We start from the raw sequence: 17,332 nt of genomic DNA on the forward strand, positions 1-17,332 counted from the left end.
CAGTTATTTTCCAATGAAAGACAAAAGACAAAACCAATAATGAAGTTATTAACCATAATGAAATTACCATCAGTTTATAATAACTATGACTTATTACAAGTAATATTGCATGCCCCTGGTAAAATACTAAAATATCATTGCAATACAAGCAGACTCTCTCAACCAGTCTGAATGGAAAATTTCTTTCCTTTTAATTTCTCTTCTACAATTAATCTCTCCAACAATCTTCACTGGGGGGGGGCTCTAAAAATTAGTCTTAAAATTATAAGTATGTCAAATTAATTATCTCCTATTATAACTATATACACCACTATAGCGAGGGATTGTGGGCTCCCTCCCAGACTGATGGGAAGAAGCCAAAAACCACCCTCTGGTGGGCAGAGCCAGGCAAGCTATGTCCCCCGCTGGAAGCAGAGGGGTGGGACTGGAAGTTTAAAGGACAGGCCATGGAGCTCAGTTGTCCGAGAGCTGGAGAAGGAAGCAGACATTTCTTCCCCCACAATAGAGCTCTACAGCACCAAAGGAGGTGTTCGGGACCAAAGACTGACCAGTACTGGAAGAGCTACTGGGACTGCCGCTGGTCGTGTACCCCGAGATGGAGAAACCCCAGGAGACAGAGGTATACCCAGGAGGGGTAGTAGTAAGTAGCCCAGGGACACCAGACATTAGTCCGGCTGTGTTGCCAGAGTCCAGGTCAGCGTGTTTCAGTGGGATCCCCACTGATCCAGTGGTGGAGTCCTCCCCCACTGTCAGGGCCCTGGGCTAGAACCTGGTGAAGTAGGGTGGGCCCAGGTCCCCCTACTCCCTACTGCCGACCCCACCTCTGGGTTGGCAGCCTGCTCACCTTAGGCCAAACAGCCTGTGTTTGCTGGCTCTGACCTGCCCCGAGGGCCAGAGCCCCTTTGACCACTTATTGCTCTGCTCTGCCCAGGGGGCTAGAGCCCTGAGACTGCTAATTCCCTATTGAGCTTTGCATTTATAGGCACACTGTAGCGAGGGGGTGTGGCCTCCCTCCAAGACTGATGGGAGGGAGGTCAATGAACCCCTACAACCACCCATGACTAAGTTAAAAAATCATCAGAAATATAAAGCCAGGTTCACATTATAGATATGTGTGGAGTGGTGGAGAAAATAATCACAGGAAGGATATTTATAGGTAAGAAATGTTCTATTCTGCCTCATCATCTCTCCAGATACCCTCATTGTGGAGCAATAAAAGAACAGTGAAGGAAGAATATACTCAAATCTTTCTATAACAGCTGATTCTATAAGGGTAATAAACGTTAAAGAAAATTTGACTGATTATATAGGTATCACAGACTGGAGAACCCTTTCTTCAAGTCAAGTACAGCTCACACATACCTCTCTTTTCTTCTGAACTGTTAAGAATTTGGAATATTACACTAAGAATGGCTCTAGACTTGGAACTGGTTCTATGGATCCCAGCTTCTCTTACACAAATAACAATGATAAATATCAAAAAGTTCAAGTGGGAAAACCATTTCTAAGGGGAACTTTTGGAGCTGTCTGATTCTCTCATAACAGATGCTGAGAGCTCTCCATTCTCTAGTGAGAAATTGTGGTTCAAATACTAAAGAAAAATAAGACAAAGTGCTTCAGTGCTGCTTTACTGGGAGGTGACAGAATGCAAGTTTCCTTTCCAGAAGACAATTTGTGTGGCTGAGATTGGAAGCTATAGATTTGAGAGATCTTGGAAGCAGCCAGTCTTTTCATTTGCGCCCTGTTGCCAGAGGCAGAAATTCTCAGCAGACACTGAAGGAATTATCATTTAGATCCCTCTTCCTTCTCAAACTGCTTGAACTGCTCTAGTCTTTCTACAGAGATGACAATCCCATAGTAAGGACCAGTTGAGAGTAAGAACATAAGAACAGAAGAACCACCATACTGGGTCAGACCAAAGTTCCATCTAGCCCAGTATCCTATCTTCCGACTGTGGACAATGCCAGCTGCCCCAGAGGGAATGAATACAGTAGGTAATCATCAAGTGATTCATCCTGTCACCCATTCCCAGCTTCTGGCAAACAGACTAGGGACATCAGCCCTGCCCATCCTGGCTAATAGCCACTGATGGACCTATCCTCCATCAATTTATCTAGTTTTTTTTTGAATCCTGTTACAGTCTTGGCCTTCACAACATCCTGTGGCAAGGAGTTCCACAGTTTGACTGTGCATTGTGCGAAAAAATACTTCCTTTTGTTTGTTTTAAACCTGCTGCCTATCAATTTCATTTGGCGACCCCTAGTTCTGGTGTTATGAGAAGCAGTAAATAAAATTTCCTCATTTACTTTCTCCACACCAGTAATGATTTTATAGACCTCTAGCTTATCCCCTTAGTCGTCTTTTTTCCAAGCTGAAAAGTCCCAGTCTTATTAATCTCTCCTTATATGGCAGCTGTTCCATACCCCTAATAATTTTTGTTGCCCTTTTCTGAACCTTTTCCAATTCTAATATAATGATGACACAGAATGTCTCATTTTAAAAGGCAATAATCCAATTCCCTGGTGTTACTGAAGAGTTTCCTTCTAAAATAAAGATAAAATAATATAATTTCTTAAATAATGTATGTTTGTTCAATATGCATTCAGGTGTCTTAGTTGACTTCCCCACTCACTACAACTATAGATACTAGACCATATTTAAAATGGTTTGTTAAATCACCAAACTTTAGGATTATCACTATCTACCCATCTCTGTTAATTCTAATTGCCTTTAATATCAAAGTCCAGAATGATTGCCTAATTGCCTTTAATATCAAAGTCCAGAATGATATTGAGGACACATGACAGCGGTAGATGGAAAAGGATAACACAATACAAAATACTTTGAATGTCATGCTCATATCACCATAATTCCTTTCATTCCAACTTGTGCAATACTATTGATGCCCTGATTAAGAATATATTACATGTGAGGAAAATGGGTCTTAGTTATCTGGACAATGAGAATTGGTTTCCAATACTTTTGTAGTAGTAGGCATTTTGCAATCAAGCAACTTCATCAAATGTTATTGGAAAGCATTCAGCATGAAAACCATCATGTCTGACGTTAAGATGTTGACTCGTACAATATATCTTTTTAGACAGAGGGCTAGATCTTCACTTTACGATCTGTGCAGTGTAAGGCACATTAGTGTGCTACCCCTAGAGCTGCTCAGGAGGGATATTGTAGCTATGGTGACCACATGTCCCAATTTTATAGGGACAGTCCCAATATTTGGGGCTTTTTCTTATATAGGTGCCTATTACCTCCTTGTCCCCATCCCATCATGAGCAGGCAGCTCTGTGACTGAGTATGGGAATCAGCACCTGAACCAGTAGCACTCTGGTCATTGTTTAACCAGTTAGGTCCCTTGGGAGGGCCTGATTAAGGAGAGAAGTTTCTGATTACCAGATCAGTTTGGGGCTGGGTAACTAAACGAGCTAATTAGCACATTAACAAGGAGACTGAATAAAAGAGCACAGAAAGAAAGAAAGGGGATGGAAGCAGGCTAGTAGACTCTGACAAAAGGGAGTTCTCTGGGAGGAGAAACCTCCCCCCCCCCCCCCCGTGCTTTGGAGAAGGGGTAGTAAAGCTAGATAATGTAAATGGTATGAATGCACTAGTACCTAAATGGTGATGGAGTGAAATACTATAAATAAACTGCCCGGTTGTATCTACAGAAAGTAAGGCTTCTGAGCAGTCTGTGTAAAGCAGAGGATTGGAGCAGTGGCACTCAGTCACAAACAGCTACTCTGCTGTGGTTGCTGCCTCACCCTCTCTGCCCTATAACTGATGTCTAATTTGAAGCATGTTCTGAAGATGTTGTGTGGGTTTGATCAAGTGGCAGTTCTGGAGATAGGAAGAAATTTTTCCCTGGGGCTAGAATTGACAAGGTATCTGGTGCTTTTTTTTCTCCATCGCCAGTATCCTGGAGGCAGAGTTTTAGGTTAATATGGAGTAAAGACAGGATTTAAACATGCAAGTTTAATAAGTGGAGTTTGTAGTTTTGTTGCCGCTTGAGACAGGTAGCCAATGTGAGTAAGAGGCTCCAGGGAGCCAGGTCCTAAAAGTACATGTGAGTAAGAGACCTAGAAGGGGCTTCTGGACCCTATTATTCTTGAGGAAGAAAGGCAGACCTTATTTCTTTGCTGACTTCATGTGCACCCTCATTCCCCCTCATGAGTTGGAGGACAAGAGGGATCAGAGGAGGGCTAAACACTAGCGATTAGCCGCAAGGAAACAAACCCTAAATATTGGTTATGGAGCATGGAGATCATTTACCACTACCCTGAACCCAAATAAATGACTGGTATTTTTCAGTGAGGGTGGGGGCCCCATCACTTCATCTCACAACCCATTCAAGTTAATAGTTTTAGCCTTATCCATTAAAATCCATTCCTTTGTCTGTGTTTTGTTCTCCTCCACGTCCTGATTTAATTGACACTGTAATATACTGCCTCTCTAAAAGAGTGAAATAGATAAGATTGTGTCTCTTCCTGTTTTCAGGTGTACCTAGTATCCATTGTTCTAAATATATATACTGATAATGAGCATTATGATGGAGTGTCCTTCCCACACAAGGCAGAGCAGGTTGTTAGGACAATTAGCCCGATGGGCTGCACCAGTGGAGGAGAGCCAGGGACAGGAGGGCTAACTGTTGATGAAGCAGAGCTGGGAAGAGGCAGGCTGAGCTTGTGTAAAGCCAGAAAGCTGAGAAAACCGGGGGCTGCAGAGGAAGTAGGCTGCAGTCACTTCCTGGGATAAGTAAGAGGGTGTTTGAGGCTACAGAGCCTGGCAAGAAGTCAAAGAGGGAAGTAGCCTACTGCCACTCCATGAAAGGAGGGAGATTAGGCTGATAAACCCCGGGGACAGGCAGAGGACAGAGCAGGTAGGAGCTTGGGGAAATAGCACTGGGGTCTGGAAGCAAACAGCTCATAGTTGCAAGACATAGAGCCCTTGGATTGGAGCCCAGAGTAGTGGGTGGGCCTAGGTTCCCCCACCAGCTGCTGGGAAAGTGGCACAGTGCCTGGCCCTGGAGTGGAAGACTGTCTGGAGCAGCATGAGGATAGCTGATCCAGCGGGACTTTGGTACCTTGGAAGAGGAGGACTGTACAAAGACCTGGCTGGAGGCTGAGTCATGAAGAGGGAGCACTGTGAGTCCTGGCAACCAAGGAGGGGCCACGGTGCGAGGAAAGGGGTGTCAGACTGAATGAGAGCTGATTCGCCAGACACAGCCATGAGGAGGCACCCTAGCAATGAGTGAACCCCATGACAAACATCCTTTTCACCGAGAAGTTATCAGAGAATTACCACCAAGCCTAATTTCATAAAAGGAAAGATTTGTTTTCAACTATCCATTTTTAGAATGCTAGTGATGTAGTTACTGAAAGAAAATTATCCTAACAATGATAAAGGAAACCTAAGTTTGATTCAGACTTACCAGATGGTCCATATAATTCAACTCTGTAACTAAACTTTCCTGTTACTATGGTTGGTGGTTCCCAAGACACTGAGAAGGACTTTCCAGTAATGTTGCCTTTGGCAAAATTCTGGGGTGGATCTTCTGGAACTAAAACAACATTGGAAAAAAATGTATACACATATAATTCATATTAGGGTTTCCCAGAAGCATCATTTAATTCATATTATTCATATTACATATAAAATAAGATCAGAAAAAGACATTAAAAACATCATGTAAATTGGAAAAGTAGGATTTATGTTAATATGAAATTTTCTTTCTTTCTGATTTTAATGTACTTCCTTTTAATTAAAAGGAGTGGGAGGGGGTGGTAGTTGGTAACTTATCTTGCAAGAGAGCTGCGAATGTGCAACTGAACCTGAAAAGGGAGAAGTACCAGAGACTCCGTCAAGTCTAACAGGAATTTCGCAATTGCTATTGATTTTACATTGAAAGGCACTCAGATTCTACGGTGATGGGGAGCAGTATAAAACTTAGATGGATAGTTTGATCAACAGGTATGCAGTCTCTCTCTCTCATACTCTAGGTCTCCTAAAACTAATTTGATAACCTTCAATACTGCCCAAAGCTCCAACCCTGCAAACACCAGCGCATGAACAACTTTATTCACCTGAGCAGTCCTACTGCTTTCAATGGGACTACTCTTCTAAGTAAAGTTACTAACATTGCTCAAGGGATTGCAGGATCAGGCCCTTCGCCTTTCTAAAGCAGAGCTTGCTGCACTCTGGCAGATTTGTGAATATACCCAGGAGGCATGGCCTGAGTCAGTCAAATTCATTTTACTTGGATGCTAATCAGTTTGAATCCGATCAGGCCAAGATTTTTTTGCATAAAGGGTGCCTAAAATTAAGCTTTTAAATCCATATTTAGGCACATAAATCAGAACACTGATTTCCAAAAATGCTGAGTTCAATAGCAGCTGCCGGGTGCATAACACTTTTGAAAATCAGGTCACTGATCTAGGTGCCTTTATTTAGATTGAAGAGTCTAACTGGAGACACCCAGTTGGAGACACCAATCTTGGCCTAGATCCCTAGTAGAATAACCTGAATTTTCCATGAAAATGTAGCCTTTGGTTTTCATAAAAACATCAAGAGAAACTAAAGCTGAATTTACCCAAATCAAACTTTAAAACAAATAAAAACTACAGCTTTGACTGTTTGTGTATTTTCCACTTAGCCGTCTTACAAAATTCAGTTATAATAGACAACAGTTTTAGCTCAGTCCTCTGAAAAATAACACACGTAAATTTTCTCAAGTGAGGGTTACTCTTATAAGGTAATATGTAGATTTTTTTTTTAAAAAAAGTGAAAATATGAAAATGAAAACATCTAAAATTACTTAAAACATGTACTGCCATAACAATATCCCAGCCATTTTGCTGTTTGCGCACAGCTCAGCAAACACCTCCATTTTTTGGGACAACTCTTAGGTAAAAATGGTATTATTCAAAGTGATGTCAATCATAGAAACAAAAAAACAACTCTCTCCTATCGAGCTAGTTGTGAAAATAACAACAGCTGCCAATGAAAGAAAAGAGCTCCTGTCAATCCTGAGGAATTTCTTAGGTGCTACTCAATGAAGATAACCAAGAATGATAAAGTAATCCTGCCAACTCTAATGGTATCAGCTACACTCACACATTATTCTTAAATGTCAGGGCTTACAAGGAATCAAGAGAAGCTACAATTCTTTTCCAGGGCCAAATCCTGTCACATAACTCATAGAAGTAATATTAATTATTTGATTCCACTTGATCCTATCCCCAGTGACGAAATATGCAAGTGCTGGATTTTGCACAAGACATATGGTAATAATTTTATAATGCAGTCATGTCCAAAAATTTTAAACCCATAAATGAGTAGCAAAAAAAAAAAAAAAAAAAAAAAAAAGTACATGGATTCTCAAATAGCATTTTAACCAAGAAGAGCCCTGTCACTGGGAAGGATGGGGAAGGGGTTCAGCAGAGCTGGGATGACTCAACTAGGAGGGGACTTGAATGGTTTCAGCAGCTGGGAATGGGTCCAAGGCAGGGTACTTGTCATTAAGAGTCATGTGGTCACCTTTGCCTCTGTGGCCACAGGAGGTCCTGTGAAAACAAATTAATGTAGTTTCACGGTGCATGTCGTGGTAAGGGGGAGCAGGATTTAGAAGGCACATGCAAGGATGACAGAGGAAGCGGCGTGCAGAGCCAGAGGATTCACAGCACTCCAGCATGCTGCATGGCACAGGAAGCTACTTAGGCTGCAGATTCCTCACCCTCAAACCACACTTCTCCCCAGAGCCTACCCCAGCTACTCAGCATTTGATCCTAAAAGACAGCAGGAGAATTTGGCAGTGGACAGGTAGTTTGGGTGGCATCACATGTTAAGGTGGGAGGGTCAAGACACTGGAGTAGGAGGTGGGCATTTCAGTAGTTTGGGGGAGTGCCGTTAGATTGCTTGATGCTGGGGAATGTGAAAAAGTTCTGGCAACTTGGAGGGTAACCAAGTTGTGGGATGGGGGAGGGTTTCAATGTCTGGATGAGAGGGCAGGGCTCTTTGCAAACAATGAAAGCAGCACTCCTAAACCAAAATCCCTTATATAAAAAAAACCCAACTGTATATCCAGGTATTTGCATGTATAAACATTGTTTTTAATACCCAGATTGAAGCTATAATATTGGATTTGCTCTATAATCTGCATAGTTCAATACAAGATTTAGCTTTCTAGTATTTAGAAAAATTTAAAATGTTTGTAAAAATTTCTATTAAAGCTAAATCAAACATCAGAGAAGAAAAATCATGAGGAAAAAAGTTCATTTATTTATAATGTCCCCAGGGAAAACCAACAACTGGCATTCACTTCAGCCTGGAAACAAAATCCTGGCATTCCTTACACATGCATGTAAGGTCCCACAGCAGCATTTTTGGATGCATAGGAGAGTAAATCCAACAGAAACCCTGTGTCCTAAGAATCCTCAATTTGTGTGCCACACCGGGCCTCTGAAGCTCAATGAGGATTAAGTAATTTGGGCTGGCCCCAGGTGTGGTCAGTGGACCTGTGCACATCAGAGATCCACTAGGCCAAACTCTGTTTAGGGGAGCAGAATGCCATCTATTAGTTCCTCCTCCAGACCTTACAGTAACAGCTTCAACCAAGTTGCACAGACATCCTGGATCAGCTGGGAGTGAGGATTCTATCCTTCCACCCCTGATATTCTTTTGCAGAGCAAAGCCCTTTTACTTGAGCTTTGCTCCATTCCCAAGGATTTTCTTACAGCCAATACACCTGTCTAGCACATGAACAGTTTGAAAACCTCAGAGAAAAAGTTGGACGAAAGCCTTGAATCAGACTGGGAATTATACAGAACTTTATATATCCCAGCCAGAACTACAGATTTAGGGTTTTTTATCTGTAACAAAACCATTCAAATACGCAATATTCGGGAAGAGTCAGACCTCTTTTCATCTGCAAATTAGTTTGAATTCTGACATAGGAAAGAAGAGCCCAGAATTACCAAACAGTGCTAGATAAACGGTGTTTAGGCAATCTTGGTTTCCAGTCCTGGCCCCCTGCTGACAGATCACTGGCAATGTACTGAGAGTCCTGGGGTTCAATGGCTGGCTCTAGGACTGCCTTTCAAGCTGTGGATCCTGACAGGGGAACATTGGGAAAGGTGTTTCTCTCTCTTCCACACTGTTTCTCCACAGCTGTAGGGAAATATGATTGACTGGCTGCGGGAAGTTGATTGACTGGCTGCATACCAGGAATTATAAAACAAAGAATGTATGTATTGAAACAGTCTGAGATCTAACAGGACAGAATCACAGTCTAAAGCATCCTTTAATATACCCTGAAATCCCTTTGTTTTATATTTTAAAACAAATCTCAGAATTTTACATATTGATATTTCTCTGTAGTTAGAGGTTTTTTCTCAAAAAGCAATACATACCTGCTTCTGGAGTCCTGACAATTGTGCTGTCAATATAACCTGCTTCAGTGGTAACTGCAGAGACTTCAAAAAGATAAGTGGTGTATGGTCTAAGACGAGTCACAACAAAACTAATAGGTTCACTCCAAACAGAGCTCATTTGACTAGGTGCTGCTGTACTTGGTGTAAACATAGCCCGTGAAGGAAATGTAGACTTGCCAAAAGTAGTTGAAGGGGTGGTAGTACTCCACAAAAATGATTCACTGTTTTCCTAGAAAGATAAAATACGAATCATGAAAAGCTAAACCTATTACTTCGCCATTTTGCCTCAATCACTGCTGAACTATAGGTCTTTGCAATATCATACCTCTTTATATAGCTATAAAATGTGGATTTTTTAAAATATTACAAGTAGGATAAAAGTTACCTACAAACCCTAATGCCAAAAATCAACGAAAGCCTTTGGCATGCATTCAAGAGAAGAACTGAGCTCAAAAAGGCTGGTAACTAGAGAAATATCAAATAATTTGATTCTCACAACACCTAAATAGTAATCTGAAAAAGCTGATAAAAATAAACTGAATTTAAAAACTGTCATGCCAGATCAACAATGGTAAATGTGTAGACACAAAAATTACAAGCACTGCATCTTTAAAACAAAATCGTTGAAAATGAGTTTTTCTTTCACTTGTCACCACATAAATGCAGGCTGTTATCATCTTCCTCCTGATGGCATCATTAACAGCAAAGGGGATGCAGCTCGTTCCGCTCCTTCAGGCCTGATTCTATATCACAAATTAACAAATACTTAGAGTATCAAATATGGCTGAGTAGAACCAAAACTCTGGTGTTGATGAAACATTGCCAGATTTGGTTTCCAGTACTCAACCATTCTGTTCCATGAGTCTACCAGTAATTGGCACAAATTAGTAATGTTCTACTATACTCTAAATACAAATAGAGCTGATCTGGCTAGAAAAGGTTGAACCTGATCAGCAGTTATATAAGAGAATGCCAAGAAAAACCTAGATGCTGCAATAAATGTTGCTAATAATTTAGTAGGTAGCACTCTTCCTTCTGAATTGGTATCAAACTAACTCATTTTGATCTTAGGAGGCTCTGCAATGCTGGAAATCCTCATTCAGATAAAGTATGAAACGAAGGTCCTGACAACTTAGAGTCATTATAAATGGCACTTCTCACAAGACCATGGTATTATTCCAGCATCCTAGGTCAATTCCAACTCAGGCCATGGGGAGTCCTTGAAGTCACAGGGACTCTACTCAGACTAGAGTTCTATTGGAAAATGGAATTTCTGACCCACAGGAAATTCCAAAATTTAGATGTTTTCATTCCAAATCAAAACAAAAAGTTTGAAACTCTTTGTAACGGAAAATCCGAAAAATTTCAATTTCGAAATTTTGAAACATTTCAATAATGTCAAAAAAATCATTTTGACTTTATCATTTCATTTCAACTTATATATGTATGTTTCAGTAATGATGAATCATTATATATGTTATACTGAAACATTATATATTACTGAAACATACATATATAAGTTGAAATGAAATAAATATTGAAATTGTTTAGATTCTCATTTTGTTTAGATAATGTTTAAAAGTTTAATTTTGACTTTATTCTTATTATTATTTATTATTATATATATATGTTGAGATTAAATGAAATAATAAAGTCAAAATTAAACTTTTAAACATTATCTAAACAAAATGAGAATCTAAACAATTTCAATACATTTATATCAAAGATTTCATCAGAATCAACAAGTTTCTGTTGACCATTTTAATTTTGACTAAACTGCATTTTTCACTGGAAAACTGTTCTGTCAGAAAAATTTTGACCAGCTCTAGCTCAGACATAAAGATCTGTCTGTACCCAATGCATCAGTTTGTAGGACCTAGACCTATAACCAAATTATAAAATTAGAAATGGACCCGAATCATATCCCATAGGCCCCCAGATTTTGGGGGCATTCAAAATGCAAATGTGGAACCACATTTCATCCCTTGAGTCCATCTCTAATTAAATTGTTTTAGCACTTACATTACATTCTGGTAGCCTCCCAGATAGAATGTCCTCCACTTTAACAGAAACATCTTTCACTACAATTCCACTTCTTGCATGTTTCACACTAATCTTGAAACTGGTTATCTTTCCATTTGGTTGCTGAGGCAGAAACCAGATCAGATTTACAGCTGAATAATTTAAGGCCTCAACTGTGAGATTCACCACTTTACCTGGAGCTAAGAAACAAAACCAAACCAGTAATGCATACAATGTATGTATTTCAGAATTAACATTTCTAATCTGAAATGACTTTCAAAATTCAATTAATCCTTCTTTATTCCTCTTTCCTTCCGATACCTGTTATGGCTGCTTTCTCTATTTCTGGTTTCCAGGCGTTAAAATCATTCAGCACCACAGTATCTCAGAGGCAATTTTCAAATTTTAAAAGTTGCACTTCTCTCTCTAAGTATGGTGATTGGTTATTTTCCTTTTTAAAATATAAATTTGTACCAGAGCTCTCATAAAAACACTTTTGTCATTGGCTATTAAGGAAGGATAGTCCCTGTTAGCAAAATATTGAATATATTTCCTCTGTCCCTCTAGGGGTACATCTAGATAAAAGAGTTGAGCTTGTGGGGCTTGCGCTATGGTGCTAAAAAGAGCTGTGTACATGTTGCAGCTTGGTCTGGAGCTCAGACTCTGAGACCCACCCCTTCCCTAGGTTTCCGAGCCTGAGCTTCAGCCCAAACCACTATGTTTACACAGCTATTTTTAGTACTGTACCAAAAGCCTGAGTCTGTTAACCCAGGCTCTGAGACTTGCTGCCATTCGCTCTGTAGACATAACCTAAAAGATTCTTTCAGTCCAATGAATTTCAAAGTACTGAAAAGAGATACTTCCATACTCTATTTCTATTTCTCTATTTCTAGCTTTCAAATTATAAAGCTTTACACCAGGCAATAGAGTCAGTCTCCCTTTCTCAATCTCTCGTATTGGAGCTGTTCCACTTTGTGTAAATAATTCAATATTCTTTGGACCACATAGAGACTGACTCTATTGCACAGTGGTTAGGTCACTCGCCTGAAATCTGGGACACCTGGGCTCCCTCCCTACACCAATGAATAAGTATTTATACAAAGTGGAACAGCTCCAGCAGGAGAGATTGACAACAGAATAACCTATTAGTTATGGCTCTGCCCCAGGATTTAGGAGAAGTGGGGTCAACTCCCGTTTCTGGATCAGGCAGAGCAGGGACTTGAATTGGTTCTCCCAGCTCTCTTGTATCTTAGGTGAGTGCCCTAACCACAAAACCTTCCCAACAAAAGTTATATTGAAACTGCCATTTTCACAGCAAAAGTTTCAGGTTTGATTTGATGAATCGGCATTTTCTAACTGAAAAACTGTCTTGCTGAAAAAAACAAATGCAGCAATTGGTTTTGCAACTGGGATCTGGCAAGCTGCTGCAACTGAATGAACTGGTTTGGGATGCGTGTCTTTTGGGGTGGGTGGGTAAGTGTGCAGTATAACCTGTCAAATGGAAAATCGGAGCTCTGAGGCAGAAAGTAGTTTTTAAAAATGTGATTTCTTCCCTCCTGATGAATTACCCTTATAAGATTACTTTTAATTTAAATTTTAAAATAGATTAATCTAAACTAGTAAATTAAACCATTCTACTTCAGAGAATAATAATGAAAAATACTGATTAGGAAACCTCAACATTTTGGTAAATTAAAAACGGTTCCCTTAATATTTGAATTTATACTATATTTACTGTATTTGTTTGATTAATCATTTCCCAATACAGGATGGTGTTTTAGCAAGAAATAATTTTCTTTGTAGCAATAAGAGTTTGATGTGTCTATTGGGTCAGCAAATCAGTTCACACTATAAGGAAATGGAATGTAGCATATCCTTATCTAGACTCACATAGGACCTCAAAGGGTTCAAGTTCTTGAATGAGTCATGTAAACATCCAGAAGTACAGAGGACTATCTGAAATGCCATATCTAAGGTTCAGATCCAGATTGCATAAACTAAAAATATTGCTATATTGTGTTGAAAAATGAGTTGATTTAAATAAATATATTCATGTTCAACATTATAGAAAATCTCCCATAACTAATAAGAGACAGGTCCTCCAAGCCTCCTGCTTAAATGCTTTGTTGAATAGGGGCTTTATTTCTGGATTTTCTTTCTACCTGTCCATACTATTCCTTTCCAGACAATGTCTCCCGTTGTGATTAGTATTCATGAATCAAAAACTTGCAACAGTAAGTCTTTAACTATTCAAACAATTTGTATCCAAAATAAACTTTCATATGTTAGGTATAAAAATATAATAAGTTTATTATCCACTTGGTGGTGGTAATGATGATATTTTTTTTAACTCTCAGAGCTGTGATACTTAAAAAGAGAACCAAAATTACAAATGCAGTTGCTTGATAAAAAGCTTTCTTTTCTTCATCATTTCAGCTAAAACTATACTGAGGCTTTCTATTTTAAATGAATCATATGTAAGTAGAGTTGTGCAAACAATTTCTGAGAAGCAGTGTATCTTTGCCCTTTGTTAAACTTAAATACAGTACGCTCATTACAATATTATGTTTGCATGCAATTATTTGCAAAATGAAAAGTAGCAGTTTTGTACAGCTCCATTTAGAAAGTTCTCATTTTGGGGAGGTTTTCCTAAATGATAAATTATCTCAGAAGATTTAAAAGTTCCATCCTTAAGAATCTGAAACCACGAAGTGCTGAGCACCTTTCACTGACTTCAGTGGGTGGTGGGGTGCTCAGCATTCAGTATGCCAAAAACTCCTGCTGAAATTACTGGGAATTCCATGCACAGAGAGTGAAATGCGCCCTTTGCAAAGGACTAGCAAAAGCCGTATCACCACTTAAATCACACCTAAGCTCTCAAAATGAGCCTTGTGCTAGTTCTCTGCGCAGAGATGAATTTCTACCAGAGTGTTTGTAGGATAAGGACCCCATAATATAAATTAATAGCAATCACAGACTTTGAATATTACGTTATGAAAAAATTAGTAAAACGTCAGATGTTCTCAGTCAGATTCTAATTTCAGGTATGCATTATAACTGAGCTTTTGATGTCAGCATTAAGAGGCAAACACAGTAAGAAATGCTGTATATTTGTTAGAAGCTGGGCTTGGTGCAAGGGGGCTATGCAAGGTCCTGACTCTACTGTAGCTCTTGTGTCCCCAGACTGCAGTGCACAATAGTTGATGGGTTTATTTAGTATCTGATCAGCTATCCCTGCCTTGATTTCCTCCAACCCATCTGCACAGGGACATGTGTGGAGCCCTGCAGAGCTGGGATTCACAGCACATAATCAACGGGGACCACACACACCAGGGCACCCTAAATCCTGCCTCCGCCATGCATGGCAAAATGGCACCATTTCCACTGTATGTGAGGCCCTTTGTAGCCACAATGAAAGGATCAGGATTTGCTCCTAAATGTATCAGAATTTTTGACACTATTTCTTTAAAAGAAAAGAATAAATTGGATTAATGGAAGCTTTACTGAAATTACCACTTTCTGCAGTTTGAAAGAGAAAAGGATCACTAAATACTCCAATGCCAGCACTGTTCTCAGCAGCAACCTACAAGAAACCAAAACAGTCACATTAGAGAGTTCACGTAATATATAGTGCCAATAGCCATGCATATATATGGTATAAGCTGTACATGTTGAATGACAATTATACAAATTAATTTTCCTTTTTTCAGCAGCAATTGTTTAATTTACTCTGAACTTTTAATGGATAAATATTAAATACAACAATTCTCAACCAATGACATTCACTCAAAAAAGGCTCTTCAACGTTCATGTACATTTTCTCTTTAGAAGCATATGGATCTCCCAGCAATGCTCATGCAACAGCAACGACTCACCACCTAAATGGCTGACAAGACTGCAATTTTATTCTAACAAATATGAAAAATCTCTAATCCAGGTGACAAAATTCCTGGCAGCAGTAAATGAAGAAGGCTCAGTTTGCCCATACTACCTATTCCTGTTGGGGAATGACATCTGGTCTCCCCACAACAAAGCCCAAGCCAAAAGTTCAGACTTAACAGGTGTTAAGTGCCCTCAACTCATACTAAAGTAAACAGGAATTTAGGGCACTCAACACCACTTGGCACTTACCAAGCTCAGACCCCATGAACACTCATTCTACACAGGTTACCCCAGTAATACTACCTATCCTCACTTTGCAAGAGTTCTACTCCTCTCTCTTTAACTGAGCAGGGAGAAGAAAATCATGCCTTCTTCCCCCATTCCTTTTCCCCCTCCTTAGTTTGGAAGGAAAGGGAGAAAAGCAGGCTCTCCCCCCAACTCCTCAACTTCAGGAGGGTCAGGATAGCAGGCCCCCCTCCCTGGTTGGTGACAGCATGGCAGTGTGTATGTCTGGGATGTCTGAAAGGCAAAAGCATGGGGAGAAGTGAGAGTGATGCAGAATATACATGCCTGACTGTGAGGGATGACAGTGTAGAAGGGTACCTTTCACTGGAGGTGTGGAGAGCTGAGATCATGGCACAGTGTGTGGAATAAGCATCTAATCTGACAGAGTGTCTTTTATGTATGGGGCTTAAGTGGTGCACTGACTTTGTGTTGGTCCTCTGCACAAGGGTCAGTTTCACATACAGAGAACAAGGAACAAAAGAGTTTGATAAAAATAAAAACTTATTGTCTGGATTTAAGAGAATTAATGAATAGGGCAACTTAACATCTTCTAAAATCTTTACAGCAGGGGTGAGAGTGGCAAACTGTGTGAAAGAAGAAATGGAGGTAGAGAGTACTCTGGTGAGGGCCAGAGTGTTTGTGTATATGCATACGTGGTGACAATACTGCAGATTGCGTCCCTTTGTGTGGCAGACGACAATGCATCACAGTCTTTGTAAGGGTGCTAAGAGGATGCCTACGAGAGTGCAGGGGGTCAGAATCGTAAAGTCTGTGGAAGAAGCATCCAGGATAGACAGGGAAAAAATTCTATAGACTTGTCATGACTAAACAGGCTTGTGAGGAATGTCAGAAAAATCTGAAACAGCTTGGCAAAGCTATGGCAAAGAAAGGGCAGAGAGTAAATGTGCAGTAATGCACAGTGGAAAGGACCATTTGAACAGCTCCTATATATTGATGGGTTCTAGATTAACTGTAACTACTCAGGGAAATTATCTAGGCACCTTTGTGGAAAGCTGGGCAGGTGGGTAGACAATAGGCTATATTAAGACAGGGAAAGAGAACAGTATTGAACATATAATGTTGTTATATAAATGGATGGTATGTACTCACCTTAAATACTGTGTTCAGTTTTGGTCACCTCATGTCAAAAAGGGTATAGCAGAAATAAAAAGGGTCCAGGAAGGACACTAAATACAATTAGAGGCATGGAAAGACTTCCATATGAGGAGAGAGTAAAAAGATTAGGATTTTTAGTTTAGAGAGAAAACAACTGAGATGCTATGACAGAAGTATATAACATTTTGAATAGTAAAGAGGTCAGCTATGTACACCTCTATATTCTGTTTCATTATACAAATAAACGGGACATCCAATTAACTTGAAAGACAACAAATTAAAAACTGATGTGTACAAGTAAATGTATACACAATGCATAGTTAAGATGTGGAACTCATTGCCATAAGATATTACAGAAAAGAGCATCAAAGGATTAGACTCCTATGGGAATCACATAGTTATCATCTCTAGTTAAACTAGTTAGGATGAACATTTATAAGGGATATTATTTATCCTTATGCTTTGAGACATAAGATAACTACTAAGTTCTAGAAAGAAACTTTTTGTAGGCATATTATTCTCTAATTATCCATTATGACTGTTTTACACCGTCCAATATTGGCCATTGTCAGAACCAAGATACAACAACG

General features: G+C 39.7%; 1 protein-coding gene across 3 annotated transcripts in view; it reads right to left on the reverse strand.

The window, feature by feature from the left end:
• The window catches only part of PTPRQ (protein tyrosine phosphatase receptor type Q), a 212,322-nt gene that overhangs the window by 139,863 nt on the left and 55,127 nt on the right, over positions 1 to 17,332 (reverse strand). For all 3 annotated transcript variants that reach the window (XM_043547169.1, XM_043547172.1, XM_043547163.1), the window contains 4 exons: positions 14,973 to 15,042; positions 11,460 to 11,659; positions 9,417 to 9,666; positions 5,441 to 5,569 (listed from right to left, as the gene is read on the reverse strand). In XM_043547169.1, the coding sequence (XP_043403104.1) occupies positions 5,441 to 5,569; positions 9,417 to 9,666; positions 11,460 to 11,659; positions 14,973 to 15,042 (649 nt within the window). The remainder of the gene's footprint in view (positions 1 to 5,440; positions 5,570 to 9,416; positions 9,667 to 11,459; positions 11,660 to 14,972; positions 15,043 to 17,332) is intronic.

Source organism: Chelonia mydas, chromosome 1 (assembly GCF_015237465.2).
Source record: "Chelonia mydas isolate rCheMyd1 chromosome 1, rCheMyd1.pri.v2, whole genome shotgun sequence".
Taxonomy (NCBI): Eukaryota; Metazoa; Chordata; order Testudines; family Cheloniidae; genus Chelonia; species Chelonia mydas.